The sequence below is a fragment of the Oncorhynchus keta genome, chromosome 9 (genome assembly GCF_023373465.1).
Source record: "Oncorhynchus keta strain PuntledgeMale-10-30-2019 chromosome 9, Oket_V2, whole genome shotgun sequence".
Lineage (NCBI taxonomy): Eukaryota > Metazoa > Chordata > Actinopteri > Salmoniformes > Salmonidae > Oncorhynchus > Oncorhynchus keta.
This window is the reverse complement of record NC_068429.1, coordinates 42,752,206-42,773,529: the sequence shown is the minus strand read 5'-3', so window position 1 is coordinate 42,773,529 and position 21,324 is coordinate 42,752,206. Positions and strand designations below refer to the sequence as shown.

Genomic DNA, 21,324 nt, shown 5'->3' with positions numbered 1-21,324 from the left:
ACCCAAGCCTCTCCAGGTTCTCCTTCACCCAAATCCAGATAGCAGATGTTCTGAAAGAGCTGCAAAACCTGGACCCGTACAAATCAGCTGGGCTTGACAATCTGGACCCACTATTTCTGAAACTATCTGCCGCCATTGTCGCAACCCCTATTACCAGCCTGTTCAACCTCTCTTTCATATCGTCTGAGATCCCCAAGGATTGAAAGCTGCCGCAGTCATCCCCCTCTTCAAAGGAGGAGACACCCTGGACCCAAACTGCTATAGACCTATATCCATCCTGCCCTGCCTATCTAAGGTCTTCGAAAGCCAAGTCAACAAACAGGTCACTGACCATCTCGAATCCCACCGTACCTTCTCCGCTGTGCAATCTGGTTTCCGAGCCGGTCACGGGTGCACCTCAGCCACACTCAAGGTACTAAATGATATCATAACCGCCATCGATAAAAGACAGTACTGTGCAGCCGTCTTCATCGACCTCGCCAAGGCTTTCGACTCTGTCAATCACCAAATTCTTATCGGCAGACTCAACAGCCTCGGTTTTTCGGATGACTGCCTTGCCTGGTTCACCAATTACTTTGCAGACAGAGTTCAGTGTGTCAAATCAGAGGGCATGCTGTCCGGTCCTCTGGCAGTCTCTATGGGGGTGCCACAGGGTTCAATTCTCGGGCCGACTCTTTTCTCTGTATATATCAATGATGTTGCTCTTGCTGCGGGCGATTCCCTGATCCACCTCTACGCAGACGACACCATTCTATATACTTTCGGCCCGTCATTGGACACTGTGCTATCAAACCTCCAAACGAGCTTCAATGCCATACAGCACTCCTTCCGTGGCCTCCAACTGCTCTTAAACGCGAGTAAAACCAAATGCATGCTTTTCAACCGATCGCTGCCTGCACCCGCATGCCCGACTAGCATCACCACCCTGGATGGTTCCAACCTTGAATATGTGGACATCTATAAGTACCTAGGTGTCTGGCTAGACTGCAAACTCTCCTTCCAGACTCACATCAAACATCTCCAATCAAAAATCAAATCCAGAGTCGGCTTTCTATTCCGCAACAAAGCCTCCTTCACTCACGCTGCCAAGCTTACCCTAGTAAAACTGACTATCCTACCGATCCTCGACTTCGGCGATGTCATCTACAAAATGGCTTCCAACACTCTACTCAGCAAACTGGATGCAGTCTATCACAGTGCCATCCGTTTTGTCACTAAAGCACCTTATACCACCCACCACTGCGACTTGTATGCTCTAGTCGGCTGGCCCTCACTACATATTCGTCGCCAGACCCACTGGCTCCAGGTCATTTACAAGTCCATGCTAGGTAAAGCTCCGCCTTATCTCAGTTCACTGGTCACGATGGCAACACCCATCCGTAGCACGCGCTCCAGCAGGTGTATCTCACTGATCATCCCTAAAGCCAACACCTCATTTGGCCGCCTTTCGTTCCAGTACTCTGCTGCCTATGACTGGAACGAATTGCAAAATCGCTGAAGTTGGAGACTTTTATCTCCCTCACCAACTTCAAACATCAGCTATCCGAGCAGCTAACCGATCGCTGCAGCTGTACATAGTCTATAGGTAAATAGCTCACCCTTTTTCACCTACCTCATTCCCATACTGTTTTTATACTGTTTTTATTTATTTACTTTTCTGCTCTTTTGCACACCAATATCTCTACCTGTACATGCCCATCTGATCATTTATCACTCCAGTGTTAATCTGCAAAATTGTATTATTCGCCTACCTCCTCATGCCTTTTGCACACATTGTATATAGACTGCCCATTTTTTTTCTACTGTGTTATTGACTTGCTAATTGTTTACTCCATGTGTAACTCTGTGTTGTCTGTTCACACTGCTATGCTTTATCTTGGCCAGGTCGCAGTTGCAAATGAGAACTTGTTCTCAACTAGCCTACCTGGTTAAATAAAGGTGAAATAAAAAATAAATAAAAAAGATAGCAAATGTTCCTTTTTTCCAAAAATAATATTTTTGTAGGCCAAAAACGTCACGTTTTGTTCATCCTGCTTGGCTGAGAAATCGTCAGAAAAATAAAAAAATAATCATCCTCAAGGTGTTTTTCACATATCTATTCGATGATAAATCCTTTGTGGCAGTTGGGTTTCTCCTCAGTAGCAAACGGAAAAGTACTTGCAGCTGGAGATTACGCAATAATTGCAACGGAGGACACCAAGCGACCACCTGGTAAATGTAGTCTCTTAGGGTCAATCTTCCAATGATATGCCTACAAATATGTCACAATGCTGCAGACACCTTGGGGAAAACGTGGAAAAGGTAAGCTGACTCCTAGCTCCTCCACAGCCATATAAGGAGTCATTGCCATGAGGCGGTTTCAAAAAATGCGGCACTTCCTGATTGTATTTTTATCTGGGTTTTTTCTGTAACATCAGTTCTGTGGCACTCAGACAATATCTTTGCAGTTTTGGAAATGTCAGAGTGTTTTCTTTCCAAAGCTGTCAATTATATGCATAGTCGAGCATCTTTTCATGACAAAATATCTTGTTTAAAATGGGAACGTTTTTCATCCAAAAATTAAAAGAGCGCCCCCTATATCGAAGAAGTTAACTTGGCTTTCAAAGCCGTTAGAAAGGCAGGGTAGAATAGATATAGGTCTGTAGCAGTTTGTTCTAGAGTGTCTTCCCCTTTGAAGAGGGGGATGGCTGCGGCAGCTTTCCAATCTATGGGAATCTCATACGATACGAAAGAAGTTGAACTGGCTAGTAATAGGGGCCGCAACAATTTCATCAGATAATTTTAGAAAGAGATGGTCCAGATTGTCTAGCCCGGCTGATTTGTAGGGGTACAGATTTTGCAGCTCTCTCAGAACATCAGCTATCTGGATTTAGGTGAAGGAGAAGTGGGGGAGGTTTGGGTGAGTTGCTGTGGGGAGCGCAAGGCTGTTGACCGTGGGAGGGGTAGCCAGATGGAAAGCATGGCCAGCCGTAGAAAAATGCTTCTTGAAATTCTCGATTATTGTGGATTTATCGGTGGTGTCAGTGTTTCCTAGCCTCAGTGCAGTGGGCAGCTGGGAGGAGGTGCTCTTATTCTCCATGAACATTACAGTGTCCCAAAACTTTTGGGAATTTGTGCTATAGGATGCAAATTTCTGTTTGATAAAGCTAACCTTTGCTTTCCACATTGACTGTGTATATTGGTTCCTAACTTCCCTGAAAAGTTTAATGTCGCAGAGGCTATTTGATGCTAATGCAGTACGCCACAGGATGTTTTTGTGCTGGTCAAGGGCAGTCAAGTCTGGAGTGAACCAAGGGCTATATGTGTTCTTAGTTCTACATTTTTTGAATGGGGCATGCTTATTGAAGGTGGTGTGGAAAGCACTTTTAAAGAATAACCAGGCATCCTCTACTGATAGTATGAGGTCAATATCCTTCCATTATTTCTGCCTCATGCACCAATTCATGGTGTTACTCCTATGACGAGAGAAAGTTTAATTTTCCACAATATTAAAAAAGACACAAGTCAGTAATAATAACAATGCAAGCTTAACGAAAACTGCTGTACTCAGTCATTGAAGTATGAGTGGAAGTATGAAGAAGGTGCATTTTATGGCGTATAAAAGTGTTGATCAGTGTTGACAGTGCTGAATAACAAAAACACGAACGTACTAATAAAAACAGCATCTCTTTGGTCACGTTAGTTATAATGATGATACCAAGGCCCAGCGTGGTATACGTACATTCTTGAATCTAGGGGGCACTATTGGATTTTTTGGAAAAATAACGTCCCCAAAGTAAACAGACTATTTTGTCAGGACAAGATGCTAGAATATGCATATATTTTACAGCTTAGGATAGAAAACACTCTAAAGTGTCCAAAACTGTAAAAATATTGTCTGTGAGTATAACAGAACTGATATTGCATTCGAAAGCCTGAGAAAAATCTAATCAGGATTAGAAACCTCTGCGTTCCTATGCGTCCCTATTGAGCAGTGAAAGGGATATTAACCAGATTCCTTTTTCTATGGCTTCCCTAATGTGTCTAATGTCACAATACATAGTTTCAGGCTTTTATTTTGAAAAATGTAGTATTTATGTCCGTTGCGTTATGCTAATTAGTGTCAGTTGATGACAAAGCTCCTGGACCCGGGATGGGTAGTAATCAAGAGAATGAACACTGAACAAAATAACAAAACAAACCGTGAAGGTATCCGAACGAGTGCTGACAGGCAACTACACATAGACAAGATCCCACAAACACCAAGGGGAAATGGCTACCTAAATAATATATAATAATAATAGGGTTAGGGTAACCCTACCTAAATATGATCCCCAATCAGAGATAACGATAAACAGCTGTCTCTGATTGAGAACCATATCAGGCCAACATAGAAATACAAAAACCCCTAGACCTACAACAACTCTGGACATACAAAAACCCTAGACATTACAAAAACTAGCGTACCTACCCTAGTCACACCCTGACCTAACCAAAATATAAAGAAAACAGAGATATCTAAGGTCAGGTCTTCTTCATGTCTAAGCCAGGCTAAGAAGAGAGATTGTAAAACAAAGTATAAACCGAATTTGTGCTAGCAAACATACATACAAACATACATCTTTGCTGTATTCGTTGAGTCTCTCGCCTGTTACGATTTTAAAAGTTTTGAAATCTCACAATATCAACTATGCTGTGCATTCACAGTTTCTTTTGGTTTGGTTTCTTTTTACAGTCAACGGCTTGAGGAAACTGTGCACAGCGCTAAACAGCGCTAAATAATTAAATAATAAAAAATAAATAAATAGGAATGCAAGGCTTTATCGTTGTTTTTTTCACAGAAATGCTTGGTGATCGACTAGGAATGCCTTGGATCGACTGGTTGGTGACCACGGCTATAGTGTGTCCTGTGGAATAGACCTATACCTATCACCTGCATCACGGCTAGGTGGCTATAAAGGTGTCACTTCTTTTATGCTCACTCTGGAGAAAGTACACTGTTCACCCACACACCAGACCACAGTGCTGAGGATGGACATTGGAGGCTTATGCCAAATATAAGCGCTGTAGTGGGAGAATGATTATATATCACAAGACAGGTGTATCTTCATGTCTTCTTCATGTCTAAGCCAGGCCCATCACAGAGGAGTAGAGGTTAAGGGAGGGCAGGACCCAGCTGGCTGCAATAATGGTTGAAAACATCTTAGTATGTTTCCCAAGTGGCACCCTATTCTCTTAATAGTGCACTACTTTTGACCCGGGCCTAGGGCACTAAAGGGAAAAGGGTGTCATCTGGGCCAAATCCTTAGTCTCGTTGCTGGGTTATAGAGCATCTTAGTTTCTTTTTGATTACCCATTCTTGGTAACTATTAGCAGTGGTGTTTATTCATTGATGCTAAAATATCACCCCAAAAAAATGTTGTATTTCAAAAATTTGGACCTTTATGTTTTATAATTTTCCTTGAATTCCCAAGAGGCTTAATGTATCTCACAGGAGAAAGCATCTGAGTGAGCGAAACAGCACCCCTCTGTCTCTCTATGTATAGGCCATCTATCTGATGCTGTCTGGTCCAAATGAGTATGACATTGTTGCTTCCTGTAGCATTGAAGGCAAGGGAAGCCAGTGAATATTTGGCCTCCCTTGATAAAAAAAATAATGTGCCAATCACCATTGAGCTAAACTGAGCGAGCTTAACTGTGAATGGTCCTGGCGCACCAAAGGAAGTATCAAGCCAGCTTGCATTGTTGAATTGTTGTGTCTCGTTGTGTTGTTGTCCTCCGGTGTCTAGCTAGCGAGCTAGTTAAAATTATCCCTTTCCTAAATTAGCCATGGATTGAGATAGGGATTTGGACTTGTGGTTTTACTTAATTCTTCATACTGGCTAATGATTATAACGGTGATTCTGATCCAACCATTAATTCATACATTGGTGTGTCCCTGGCCTGAGAGAATGGAGTTTCAATATGTAGCTAGAGGTAGAAGGCTAATGTTAACTAGCTAACTTTGCCCATGAATCAAAGTTAGGCTAGGGAGAAAGCATTTCAGCCAACAACAAATAACATGTTTCGTTAACATGAAAGAGAGGAGGATGGCATTGGCATTTCTCTACAAGTAGGGTCAGTCAACATATTTTTCTACTTGCACGAACACGCACGCACGCACGCACACACACAGAAATCAGAACCATGGGCAGCCAGATCATATTTAGCTTACGTTGATTGGACTCAATTGTTTTTGGTATCTTTTAGTTGTCAATGTATTACACTAAGCAGAGGTGATTTGATGATGTTGAAGTTGAAATGGTGGTGGAATAGTGGAGGCTGCTCCTGATATCTTTTCGACTGGCAGTAACTCTCTGTGGTTCTAAATCAATAGTTGCTTAGTTGTTCAAAAATGTTGGAAACATTAACTTGCTTGACCATGCTGTGTCTGTTACACACAATATGCTTTGTGGACTTCACTGGACAGAGGTTGCTATACAGGTTTTGTGATAAAACAAAGGTTTAGTTGAATTTATTCTTATTGTCTCGGCTGCAAGGTATATGAATTAACAGGTTTTGTTTTAACGGGGGGGGAGGGCTTGGCTTTCCCAGTGATTTTACCTCCACACTGCTACTGACTATTAGTATAAGTGAAGTTACCTGAAGGATTTTTGCTGTAAACCTCATTAGCATGATAGCAAGGCAAAGTATTGCAGTCAGTGAATGTTCCTTGGTGTGGCTGTTCTCTAATAATACATGTGTTTGAACCCAATCACGTGAGTGACAGCCTTGCAGCTGCTGCCTGCTTGTTTCAACTCTGTGCCTGTGTGGTATTGTAAAGAGAGTTGAGACTGGCAGACTGACAGATTCAGGATAAAGAGTTTAAAAAGAAATCCTCCTCCCTTTGATCGTAGCCCTCTCTGATTACATTTATCTTAGCTGTGGTCAACCTTGGTGCTACAGTATGTTGTTATTATAAAGTACAAATTATTGTTTTCATATCATTTCAAAGATGAAGATTGTTTGTTTGTTTGGTGAACTGAGCATGGTTTATCCATGGATGTGGATAGCTATTGTCAGCTATTGTTAACTATTGTCTTGCTGCATTGTTTAACTGGATCATTTTGGTGGAAGCTGAAGTAAGGAGGCGTCACAAGGAGGCCAGGTGTGTTTGCTGGAGGCTACAGCGATGAGGATCAAACACCTCTCTCTTTGTGTTTGTTAGCGCATCAGTACACACACACACAGTTTGTTAGCGCATCAGTACACACACACACACACACACACACACACACACACACACAGTTTGTTAGCGCAGTAGCAGAGCTTCAGCTTGCCATTTGACAGCTTCCAGAGAGGAAAGGGAGAGAGGGGGGGAGAGAGAGACAGAGAGAGAGAGAGACTGCTGGGAGAGGTATCTGACTGAGCAGCAGTAAATGAGAAGTTAGAGGAGAGCCAGCGAACATTTCTGTCTATTAGTGCCAGTAACAACAACATCAGAGAGAGAGAGAGAGAGAGAGAGAGAGAGAGAGAGAGAGAGAGAGAGAGAGAGAGAGAGAGAGAGAGAGAGAGAGAGAGAGAGAGAGAGAGAGAGAGAGAGAGAGAGAGAAAATGACCTCTGAAACATAGCAGGGTTCCACTACAGATCGGAGAATTGGGGCTTGATAATGCCCCATTACAGGCTGCAGCTATCATAACATCTCAATGATTGGATAGTTTTGCTCTGGAGAGCCAGATCTTGCTTTTGTGTAATAGCAGTCAATGACAGTTCACAGATCACACTACAAGGCAGTTTGCAGGCCCATCAGTACATTATTTAATGCTCACTCGCCACTATTTCTGCAGAGCCATCCTGTGCTCATGTAACAGTATTAATTCTGTCCCTCTCCTCGCCCCAACCTGGGCTTGAAACGGGGGACCCATTTGCACAAATTGACAACAGTCACCCTATAAGCATTGTTACTTATCGCTCTACAAAAGCCACGGTCTTTGCAAAGCAAGGGAAACAACTGCAGTACTTCAAGGTCTCAGAGTGAGTGATGTCACCGACTTAAACGCTACTAGCGCGCTCCGCTAACTAGCTAGCTAGCCGTTTCAAACTGGTCACACACATGCTGCAGAGAAAGGTACTGATCACTCAGGTTTTTTTTCTTCAAAAGACACGCACACAAATCGTCTTCAAAAGCCATAGACGGGATTAAAGTTGATTATCCATGTTTTTGACTAACATGACTTTTGTGAACTTTTTCCCTTTGGAGAGCAGAGGTCATTCACAAACTTCCTCCATCGATTCCATATTCAGATGTATTTTGTTCGAAATTAACTTCCGGCATTTTGTAATTATTGTAGATGCACCAGTAGATGTGCAGAGTATCTTTTGGGGCCAATATGAAAAACAAGGTCTAATAAGTACATTTTAATATTTTGGACATTTCTTTCCCTGTGGAGGTTGGTTATGCATGTATTTCACTCGACAGAAGCTTCTAGCTGCTCTACTTCCTGTGGCAGTCGGTGCAAATGTTATAGGATGTGTCCCGAATGGCACTCTCTTCCCTATATAGTGCACTACTTTTGACAAGAGCCTATAGGGAATAGGGTGCCATTTGAGATGCAAGTACAGCTAACCACATTGTGCTAGCTGGCCACAAGCACAATCTGGCTTTCCCTCTCTCTCAATCTGGCCAATTAATTCCCTGCCAGAGAAACAAGCTAATTTACTGAAGCACCCCTGAAAAGTCACTACATTCAGTTAACAAAGGGGTCTGCAAACATTTTTTGCCCAGGGACCCCCACCCAGGTAAATCAGCGACCCTGTATATATATATATATATATATATTTTTTTTTTAAGTACTACAAGACATCTTATTACCTGATGAATGATAATGGAAAGGAGAATTAATCAACATTTGGTAGATAGTTTTTCAGAATTTTACCTCCCTATATAATAATTGAAAGAGGAAGTGTTAACTCTAACATAGCCTATTCGCTAGAAATGTAACTCCTTACACATTTTTGTTAATAACCGCTGTTTAGCTGGATAAACAAAGGTTAGCTGTCACACCCTGATCTGTTTCACCTGTCCTTGTTATTGTCTCCACCCCCTTCAGGTGTTGCTTGTTTTCCCCAGTGTATTTATCCCCGTGTTTTCTGTCTCTCTGTGCCAGTTCGTTTTGTATGTTTCCAAGTCAACCAGTGGTTTTTCCCCATTCTCCTGCTTTTGCTATTTCTCCTTTTTCTAGTCCTCCTGGTTTTGACCCTTGCCTGTTTCTGGACTCTGTACCTGCCTGCCTGACCATTCTGCCTGCCTTGGCCTCGAGCCTGCCTGCCACTCTGTACCTCCTGGACTCTGATCTGGTTTTGACCTTTTGCCTGTCCACGACCATTCTCTTGCCTACTCCTTTGGATTAATAAACACCTAAGACTCCAACCATCTATCTGCCCCCTGTGTCTGCATCTGGGTCTCACCTTGAGTTATGATAGTTAGCCAATTGTTGGGAAAATGTATGTCCATGTCAAGAAAGCTTAACAGCATCTAGTGGCACTTGAAGCAATTGGCAAAAATATAAACTTACAGTTCATATAAGAAAATCAATCAATTGAAATAAGTTTATTAGGCCCTTATCTATAGATTTCACAAGACTGGGAATACAGATCTGCATATGTTGGTCACAGATACCTTAAAAAAAAGGTAGGGGTGTGGATCAGAAAACCAGTCAGTATCTGGTGTGACCACCATTTGCCTCATGCAATGCGACACATGTCCTTCGCATAGAGTTGATCAAGCTGTTAATTGTGGCCTGTGGAATGTTGTCCCAGTCCTATCCAATGGCTGTGCAAAGTTGCTGGATATTCGCGGGACCTGGAACACACTGTTGTACGCGTCGATCCAGAGTATCCCAAACATTATTATTATTCTCAATGAGTGACACATCTGGCGAGTATGCAGGACATGGAAGAACTGGGACATTATCAGCTTCCAGGAATTTGTCTACAGAGCCTGCGAGATGGGGCCATAAAGGTGGCGGACGAATGGCACAACAATGGGCCTCAGGATCTCGTCATGGCATCTCTGTGCATTCAAATTGCCATCGATAAAAGGCAATTGTGTTTGTTGTCCGTAGCTTATGCCTGCCCATACCATAACCCCACCACCACCACGGGGCACTCTGTTCACAACTTTGACATCAGCAAACTGCTTGCACACACACCGCCATACACGTAGAGTTCTGTTTTTAGGCCAGTTGAACATATTCTCTAAAACAATGTTGGAGGTGACTTAAGGTAGAGGAATGAACAGAAAATTATCTGGCAACAACTCTGGTGGACATTCTTGCAGTCAGCATACCAATTTCACCCTCCCTCAAAACTTGAAACATCTGTGGCATTGTGTTGTGTGACAAAACTGCACATTTTAGAGTGGACTTGTATTGTTCCCAGCACAAGGTGCACCTGTGTAATGATCATGCTGTTTAATTGGCTTCTTCATATGCCACACCTGTCAGGTGGATAGATTAAAGAAAGTTGGGGGGAAAAAAACATTTTTCGTGTTTATGGATAATTTCTGGGATATTTTATTTCAGCCCATGAAGCATGGGACTAACACTTTACATGTTGCGTTTATATTTTTGGTCAGTGTAATTCAAAATTAATTTTCTGTTGTTGCTCGCGATATTTATAAAAACAATTTTGGGAAAAATTTACTTTTAGAGAAATAAAAAATAATAATTGCGGATCCCCTGCAGTAGGGGTCAGCGGACTCCAGGTTGAATACCCGTGAGATAGCACATTAGGTTGGGTGTGTAGTTATCGTTCTGCTCTTCAATCTGTCTGGAGACTGAGACTATAGGCCCCATGGGTCGAAATAGAGTGCATCCAAGTTGTACAGAATAGAACGGAAAAACAGAGTACTGCGCTTTAGTTTGAATTGTTAGTGTTCCATGACATAATTCCATTCCACAAACAAGCATTTTATTGGCCCTCATTAGGGTATATGTCTGTCAAATGCAGCATGGTCTGAATTCTTTTACATATCCAAAAGACACACAGTGAATATGACTGAACTCTTGGAGTCGTGGAGTTCAGTCCAGTGCCTTTCCAAGGGTATGGTTTCTAATCCATACTGTTTGTATATTTGTTGCTTGTGAAGGTGATGCATCATCTTCATCAGTAGTCACTCTCCACTTCCATCATCTTGACTGTGGGCAGATTGTTATTCCAGCAAAATGTGAAATGGGACACAGTAGATGTAGAGTAGCCTGTCTCACTCTATCGGCTGGAGCTCCTGCCAAGGATCAGTCCTTTATCAATAGTGATTTAAACACTTCTGGTGGGTTCTGACGCCACTGACACTCCCCGAGAAGTACTACTTTGAACGAGGTAATGACTGCATCGCAATTGGCACTCTATTCCCTATACGACTTTTGACCAGGGCCCATAGCGCACTATATAGGGAATAGGCCATAGTGGGACACATCCATTATCTAAGGTAGTAGTGTTATGTAGCGAAGCATTATAGAGAATCCAGCTAATTATGACATATATTGTGTTTCTAAGACAAAACAAAACATTACCTTGGTATTTAAGTGTTGTTTTGGGATAGAGCTAGCTGAAGGAATGAGGTGCAGTAGCTACAGTAAAGGCCTATTTTTGCGAAGGTGGCTCTTGCACAAGGGAAGGTGAGTTTTCCATCAAGGTTCGGTCCTTCTGTAGCTCAGTTGGTAGAGCATGGCGCGTGTAACGCCAGGGTAGTGGGTTCGATTCCCGGGACCACCCATACGTAGAATGTATGCACACATGACTGTAAGTCGCTTTGGATAAAAGCGTCTGCTAAATGGCATATATTATAATGCAAACAACCAGATATTCAGCATTTACCTCCAATTTCTGCCTCGGGACAACGGACGTCTGTGCACGACTGATCACAGAGTCAGTCAGAGACGTGGGTAACGTCACTGAAATGCCAAACTCTGGACGCCGATAAATGGCTCTTGTGTTTTCAAACGCTCTCTGCTCTTTCTGTCAAGTAGTTTTCAACGAGAACTCTCATTAGTGATTATCAACTTAGCTTTTACTCCTCTGCTCTGTTCTTTGGAGTGCACTTTCCCATTTCCCACTCTAAAACACCATAATTGAAAAGCTTTTCACACTGAATACTCAACAAACAACCCGAATCTAGTCATTGAGAGACAGGGAATGTAGTTTGGTCATGAGGAGAGTATGTGTGCACTTCTGATAAGAGGTTCGGCAAGCTGGTTTTTCTGGCATTATCTAGTTGAAATGTCATCATCTAAAATGCTATTTGGAGAACAGCAAAACAAGCAAAAAAACAAGCAAAACTTTCCTCAGCCATTATCACATTGTTTGAGGTGAGTAAAGCTACAGCAACCAATCTACAAAACATACACTATTAGCTGTACAATTAGCCGCTACACATTAACTCAGCATTGGGTTTGAAAAGTATCATTTAATAAGTACGTACATTAAGGTAAACAAATACGTTTGCTGTACATAACTTTTTTTTGTTGCAGTTTTATGTCTAATTCCCTGCAATTCTACATATTTGTGACCGACCGGCTCGAATCTGTCTTATGTAACAACATTTGAAATGGTGTTTTTTACATTGGATAAAAGTAGAGACCCAGAGCTAGGAAATGGTATATCATGCACTACAGTTGAGGAACAATGGGAAAGTAATTATTCTTTGAACGTTGATAAACTGTTTTCAGAAAATGGCCCTTGAATCTTTTGGTTCACCTACTGGAGAGCCCATCTTTGTCTACACCCATTCAACATTGTTCAAACCCTCTCACATGTGAGGCCATGTGCTAAACAGAGTGAGTACGATAGTGTACCACACAACCAGTTTTCAAGACTAAAGATTGATGTATACTACGTCTATCGACATGTCTGTATAAAGTTGTTGCAGTGACATCATTGTCGTTGTGAAGAAGTATAAACACAAAAACAACAGATTGCATGATATCAGCAGCCTGACAGTCCAAAATAGCATAACTGGTGTATTTGAACACCAATAAACCGTTTTAAAAATGAATTTAGTTTACGTCAATCTAGAAAACCAGGCAACTAAAAGCAACTTTCTAAACAAAGTTGTGGTTTGTTTCTGGCTTGTTAGCTAGCTAACGTTAAGTCCAAACACACCAAGACAGTTGCGAAGAGGGCACGACAAAACCTATTCCCCCTCAAGAGACTGAAAAGATTTGGCATGGGTCCTCAAAGGTTCTACAGCTGCAACATCGAGAGCATCCTGACGAGTTGCAACACTGCCTGGTATGGCATCTGCTCGGCCTCTGACCGCAAGGCACTACAGAAGGTAGTGAGTACGGCCCAGTATATCAGTAAATAGCCGGAAGTTAAGGCTATCTTTCAAACAAATGTAACAGTATTTATTCAACCTTCATGAGAAACACATCCGTGGCCACATGCTGAGGTTACTTTAAGTATACTGTAAATGTCTTATGTAATCGTAGAAAGTGTACATGTTCGAGAGAGCATGCAAAAGTTTGCAGGTCTGTGGAGATCTTCACAATTGCTATAATAATCTGTACAGAATCTCAAACAACGTTGATCACTTGCACTATGTACTTTTAATGTAATCTCAACTGCAATCCAGGTTTTTTTGTTGTACTGTTGGATGAAGCACAATGATAACACATTAAGTTGTTGTATAAATCCAACATATCTGGCATTGTATTCCCATTGGAACTTGTGCTTTTAAATGGTTGAAAGTGCAGTGGTAGCACATTTATATGAAAACTAAGGGCTCGATTCAATCCGTATCACCAAAGTTCAGCGCTATAGCGCGATTGAAATTTAAAGGCAACGTTCCCACATTTGTGGAGACTGCATTCATTGCAAACACTCCATATGTCAGCTCAATCGGATATTACCTTTACATTTCAGGCGCGCTATATTTTGGCGAATCGAGCCCTAAATCGCGAATCAGACATTGTTTTCCCATTTGGAATTTGGTTGTGCTTTTAGGTCGTTGAAAGCATAGTGATAACACATTGAGCATTCAACAAACATCTGGCTGTCTTTTTGAGTGGGTGAATAAAGGTTGAAATCTCATTGGTCAACATTTCAAACAAATATTACCCACCTTTCCACATAGCCAGCAGCAGACCACCCTGCATACCACTGCTGGCTTGCATGTGAAGCTAAGCAGGGTTGGTCCTGGTCAGTTCCTGGATGTGAGACCAGATGCTGCTGAAATTGGTGTTGGAGGGCCAGTAGGAGACACTCTTTCCTCTGGTCTAAAAAAAAAAATAACCCAATGCCCCAGGGCAGTGATTGACACTGCCCTGTGTAGGGTGCCATCTTTCGGAAGGGATGTTAAACGGGTGTCCCGACTCTCTGAGGTCATTAAAGACCCCATGGCACTTATTGTAGAGTAGGGGTGTTAACCCTGGAGTCCTGGCTAAATTCCCATTGTGGCCCTCAAACTATCACGGTCACCTAATAATCCCCAGTTTACAATTGGCTCATTCATGCCCCTCCTCTCTCCTGTAACTATTCCCCAGGTCGTTGCTGCAAATGAGAATGTGTTCTCAGTCAACTTACCTGGTAAAATAAATAAAAAATCAATTGAAATGACGTGGTGTGACCAGAGGGACGGGACTCATGCACAAATTTGTGAAGGTGTTGGAACATAACAATGTGATCTGCACTCTAGCGATTTTAGTTATTATTAGCATCACTTCAATGGTGTCATTGGTGCGTAGTATTGCTGCTGGCAGAGAGCCGTAACAGCGTGTGAAATGGTGGTCGACATGGTGATCAAATTGTGACAAAATGGAAAATAGTGTCTCTGAAATTGCTTTAAACATGGTTCCTCCCTGATGATGTTTTAGACTACACCTCTGAATAATTTGGAAATACTGTACTAATAATAACGTTACTAATAGTTCAGAGATCACCTGTGATTGTAAAACCTAACCCTGTCCTTTGTGTTTCCCTGTTTGCTTGACAGACAGCTGTGATGGCCCACTGGTGTCCAGCCTGCCCCAGTCCTCCTTCAGAAGCTCATCACAGTTATCCAACAGCCATGGACCCGGCTTTGCCAAAGTAAACAGGAGAGATGGTGAGTACTGGACTTTTGACACATTTGCCTGATATGGACACTGTATTGATTGTAGGATTCCTTAGTATCTCCACTGTTATTTCGAGCCTGTATTCCGGCCGTACACAGTGGGCTGCTGTGTTGTGGTGCTCAGATGCTCATTGCGGAGAGGGAGAGAGAGGGTTGGATTCCCCACAGGACTGTGCATAGAGAACATCAAAGGCAGGTTTCGTTTCAGCAGCAGCAGCAGTAGCGCAGGAACCAGATCCCTTTAAAAAAAAAACTGAATTCCCTTGCTGGTGACTTCAGTTTGATAAAGGAAGGAGAGAGAGAGACAGAGAGCTGCTGTTACCTCGTCCCCAGCGGGTCGCCTACAGTAGGTAGATATCGGAATACTACATTACAAGCCCCAGTGCAAGGTCACCCTTCTTTACCTTTGCAATGCATCTGAATTCATCCAGAAAAAAAATCAAAAGGGGATTGGTTGGTTTTGTTGGTTGGTTTAGATGCTGAATGCTGATAGAATGGTATCCTTGCATTGCTTAGATGGGAAAATGCTATCACGGCGGTTCTTTGTATGAATGTTTTAAAACTGGTAGGGTTGATCTATTTTGTGGTTTATCCAACCTTGAAAGCAGAAACTCAGATGGGAATAGGAGGGATTTTTACCAGCCACATAACAAGGATCTGTGCACATGATTTTCTTCGACTGTGAGACCAAAGCAATCTAAGCTTGTTGGATGCTTCTTCCAAGCTGTCTTTGATGGCTGTAGCAGTAAGCACACTGTTGGTTTTTCACTATTCCCATCTGAGTTGAGCTGAGTGAAGTGGATCAATAGGTGTCTAAAACTGTCTATGGTATTATCAGTTTGGTATACTGTATTTCACTGTGTTTGACCATGATGAAGTCGTATCAGTCAGGTTAACTGTTTTTATTCATATCTGATAATATATGCACCAGAGCAAAGCTGGATGAAATTACTATATGTTGCTACACAATAAAACATGTGGTTCTGTGCCAAATAAGGTTCTATAAGAGCTATGCTCATACAGTTTTAAACGGAGCCTTTATGGTGCTATAAAGAACCCTTTCCTAATCCCCTTAAGGATCCGACCCTTTTTTTCAATTTTCCTCTAAAATTACATACCTAAATCTAACTGCCTGTAGCTCAGGATCTGAAGCAAGGATATGCATATTATTGATACCATTCAAAAAAGTAACACTTTGAAGGTTGTGGAAATGTGAAAGTAATGTAGGAGAATATAACACATTAGATCTGGTAAAAGATAATACAATGAAAAAAAAACATGCTTTCTTTTGTAAATAAAATTGTACTATCTTTGAAATGCAAGATGGGGGCCATAATGTATTATTCTAGGACAGGAGCAATTTAGGTTTTGGCCACTAGATGGCACAAGTGTATTTGCAAAGTTTTAGACTGATCCAATGAACAATCGTATATCTTTTCAAAAGGCACATTTAGGCAAAAGACTACACAGATGTGCCCTTTTTAAAATGTATTTAACCATAATTTAACTAGGATGGTCAGTTAAGAACAAATTCTTATTTACAATGACGGCCTACCAAAAGGCAAAAGGCCTTCTGCGAGGACAGGGGCTGGGATTAACAAAAGAGACAACACAACACTACATAAAGAGAGACCTAAGATAACAACATAGCAAGGCGGCAACACAACATGACAACAACATGGTAGCAACACATGATAGCAGCACAAAACATGGTACAAACATTATTGGGCACAGACAACAGCACAAAGGGCAAGAAAGTAGAGACAACAATACATCACGCAAAGCAGCCACAACTGTCAGTAAGAGTGTCCATGATTGAGTCTTTGAATGAAGAGATTGATATAAAACTGTCCAGTTTGAGTGTTTGTTGCAGCTCGTTCCAGTCGCTAGCTGCAGCGAACTGAAAAGACGAGCGACCCAGGGATGTGTGTGCTTTGGGGCTCTTTAACAGAATGTGACTGGCAGAACGGATGTTGTATGTGGACGATGAGGGCTGCAGTAGATACCTCAGATGGGGGGAGTGAGCTCTAAGAGGGTTTTATAAATTAGCATCAACCAGTGGGTCTTGCGATGGGTATACAGAGATGGCCAGTTTACAGAGGAGTATAGAGTGCACTGGTGTATCCTATAAGGAGCATTGGTGGAAAATCTGATGGCCGAATGGTAAAGAACATCTAGCCGCTCGAGATCACCCTTACCTGTGATCTATAAAATGTAAATGATGTCTCCGTAATCTACCATGGGTAGGATGGTCATCCGAATCAGGGTTAGTTTGGTAGCTGGGGTGAAATAGGAGCGATTACGATAGAGGAAACCAAGTCGAGATTTAACATTAGCCTGCAGCTTTGATATGTGCTGAGAGAAGGACAGTGTACTGTCTAGCCATGCATAAGTACTTGTATGAGGTGACTACCTCAAGCTCTAAACTCTCAGAGGTAGTCATCACACCTGTGGGGAGAGGGGCATTCTTCTTACCAAACCACATGACCTTTGTTTTGGAGGTGTTCAGAACAAGGATAAGGGTGGAGGCAGCTTGTTGGACAATAAGAAAGCTTTGTTGTAGATATTACATTTACATTACATTTAAGTCATTTAGCAGACGCTCTTATCCAGAGCGACTTACAAATTGGTGCATTCACCTTATGACATCCAGTGGAACAGTCACTTTACAATAGTGCATCTAAATCTTAAAAGGGGGGGGTGAGAAGCATTACTTATCCTATCCTAGGTATTCCTTAAAGAGGTGGGGTTTCAGGTGTCTCCGGAAGGTGGTGATTGACTCCGCTGTCCTGGCGTCGTGAGGGAGTTTGTTCCACCATTGGGGGGCCAGAGCAGCGAACAGTTTTGACTGGGCTGAGCGGGAGCTGTACTTCCTCAGTGGTAGGGAGGCGAGCAGGCCAGAGGTGGATGAACGCAGTGCCCTTGTTTGGGTGTAGGGCCTGATCAGAGCCTGGAGGTACTGAGGTGCCGTTCCCCTCACAGCTCCGTAGGCAAGCACCATGGTCTTGTAGCGGATGAGCTTCAACTGGAAGCCAGTGGAGAGAGCGGAGGAGCGGGGTGACGTGAGAGAACTTGGGAAGGTTGAACACCAGACGGGCTGTGGCGTTCTGGATGAGTTGTAGGGGTTTAATGGCACAGGCAGGGAGCCCAGCCAACAGCGAGTTGCAGTAGTCCAGACGGGAGATGACAAGTGCCTGGATTAGGACCTCCGCCGCTTCCTGTGTGAGGCAGGGTCGTACTCTGCGGATGTTGTAGAGCATGAACCTACAGGAACGGGCCACTGCCTTGATGTTAGTTGAGAACGACAGGGTGTTGTCCAGGATCACGCCAAGGTTCTTAGCGCTCTGGGAGGAGGACACAGTGGAGTTGTCAGATATTTAACACAGGACAGCGATCCTGTAGAGGTTTTAAGAACTATTAAAAAAAGGCTCTGCAATGGTTACAACCTGGTGCTGTTTAGAACCCTTAATGGTTATTTATATAATTTTAGTGGATAATGGTTCTATAAAGAACCTTTCACAGTCTCAAAGATTCTACAAATAACTCTCTGGGTGTATCATGTTTCAGGTAAGACACAAGTGCAGACTGTGTAGAAGTAAAAATGTTTATTGTAACAACTGGGGCAGGCAAACGACAGGTCAAGGCAGGCAGGGGTTGATAATGCAGAGTAGTGGGTCAGGGTACAGGATGGCAGACAGGCCCAGGGGTCAGGTCAGGCAGAGTTCGGCATTCCAGAGTAGGGGCAAAGGTACAGGACGGCAGGCAGAGTGGTCAGGCAGGCGGGCTCGGAGTCAGCACAGGCAAGGGTCAAAACCAGGAGGGCGAAAAAAGAGAGACTGGAAAAAGCAGGCGCTGCGACAACCCGCTGGTAGGCTTGAACAAACAAGACGAATTGGCACAGACAGACAGAAAACACAGGTATAAATACCCAGAGTATCAGTTGGGAAGATGGGCGACACCTGGAGGGGGGTGGATGACAAGCACAAGGACAGGTGAAACAGCTCAGGGCGTGACAGGTTGAACATTTCTCCCTCTCATGTAATGTTGGAGTATGTAATCGGTTGTTTACATGGCAGAGGTTACATGGTTGTTTACTCGGTTGCCTCTCAACAACCACTTCTATTTGACCAATGACCACTTTTTAAGGTCACACTCTGTTCTTTATGTGACTGGCGGAGGATCTAGCATGGCATCGCAAAGGATTGAAACAGTGATGTTAATTACAAAATGCACTAGATGACATTATCCCAGTTGTTCTAAGAAGAAATCAATGAATCAATTAATGGATGCATCTAATTTACATCTCTGTCTGGAAAATGTAACACTCAGCATCCTCTAGTGTTTCTCAGAGGATATTCACATTACTGATTCAATTTGCTGACTAAATGAACAGTGGTAACTGTCAAAAGCTTCATAATTTTGCCCTCTGTTCAGTTCTACTGGTATAATATCTTCTCACCAGGCTTGTTAATTATTAAAAATGGTCTTTTGTGATCTGACAACTAAGTTGATTGAAATATTGAATGAAATACTTCCATTCACTAATTATAGTCAGAGAACAGCTACATGAGAACAGTGGTGATAGGATTGCATACAGTATATAGTCTGTAAGGTCATTGTGTATGAACATATCAAAATGGTCCATTGCCTGATCCATGCTAATTATATTGTTTGTCCTCAGACTGTCCTCAGAGTCGATTGGTTGGTTCCCCTCTCTAGTCAATAATATAATATAAAAATTAATTTAATTTAACAGACGCTTGTATTCAAAGCGACTTCCTGTCATGCGTGCCTACATTTTACATATGGGTGGTCTAGGAATCGAACGCACTACCCTGACATTACAAGCCACATGCTCTACCATCTGAGCTTCAAATTAGAATTAGAATTCTATTCAGGCCCACCATTCTGCACTTTCACTTACAAACACACACACCAACCCACCAACTATTCTACACATGCTGTGATCAGATATGTGCCATGTCCATGCAATCCAAGGTTGTGTAGAAACATCAAAAACCCATTGAGATCCAGTCAGGATCAGATCTGGTTAAACCCCCTCCCTAGGGGGACAAGAACACATTATGGCAGGCCAGGTTTTGATCTCCCTCTGACTTCTATTTTCTCCCTGTCACGCTCTCGTTCTCTCCTCCAATAAAACATCATTTGTTTACTTAGTTCAACCCAGTTTCTCTCTCGTTTTCCTCCCCCTCTCCCTCCATCTATCCCTCCCTCCCTCTCCCTTTCTCTCATTACCTTTCCATTCCCTCCCTCCTCTTCTCTCTTTCATACCTATTATGTTCTCTCTCCCTTTCCCCCCTTCTCTCTTTCTAATAACTTCTCTCTCCTTTTCCCTTTCTCATTCCCTCCCTCTCATCATCACTGCCCTGTCCCCTTGAATGCAGCAACGGTGTGTTTAATTCTAATTATGAGTTACTCTGTCTCCAGTTTAAAAGGGAAACTTCACCACTAGACACTATTTGGGGTGTTTTTCCAGTATTCCTACATAGTTATGACTGACGAGAGGTGTTTCAGACATAATTAGGTACCATAGAGGCATTCTTTTATTTATGCGGTGGGAGACCGCAAAATGAATGGAGTCCTGTTTTGTAGCAATTATTGTGGCCTTTGTGTTTCACCGATTGCACGATCACGCTAGAAGTGAGTAGATATGGTTGTCCTTGTTCAATAGAGCCATTGGACAATAGAGCCATGGTTGTCCTTGTTAAATGGAGCCATTGGACAGTAGAGCCATGGTTGTCCTTGTTCAATGGAGCCATTGGACAGTAGAGCCATGGTTGTCCTTGTTCAATGGAGCCATTGCTATGTGCCACGACATTGCAACGTATCTAGGTTGACTCATTTTCCCAGGCCTTGTAAAGACTACACACTGACGGGAGTCCTGCTTCCTTTTCCAATTGTGTTCCCACCCTCAGAGGCAGGCTTATCAAAACGGGGTCAGTATTAGTTTCACAGGTTCACGGGGAGCTATGTTACCGTGCACCGTCTCTCCGAGATTGCTAAATAATTACAACGGCTGCTAATGATTCCTCTTTCCAAGAAGAGCTGGACAAACGAAACCGTATGTCCCCATAGGGACATACAGCCCTATTCATTTCAGCCCGGAATACACTGAAGAGGACTTGAGACAGCGAGAACAAGACTAGCGAGACCTGCAAAGCAGCGTGGGGAGCCATGGTCAGACTCTGAATAGTGCTGCCTATGCGGGTGCTGTCCAGCAATGCCGACAGAT

General features: G+C 42.8%; 1 protein-coding gene across 2 annotated transcripts in view; it reads left to right on the top strand.

The window, feature by feature from the left end:
• LOC118387883 (contactin-associated protein-like 4) overlaps positions 1–21,324 on the top strand; it is a 187,578-nt gene that overhangs the window by 16,824 nt on the left and 149,430 nt on the right. For both annotated transcript variants that reach the window (XM_035776694.2, XM_035776693.2), the window contains exon 2: positions 14,952–15,062. In XM_035776694.2, the coding sequence (XP_035632587.1) occupies positions 14,952–15,062 (111 nt within the window). The remainder of the gene's footprint in view (positions 1–14,951; positions 15,063–21,324) is intronic.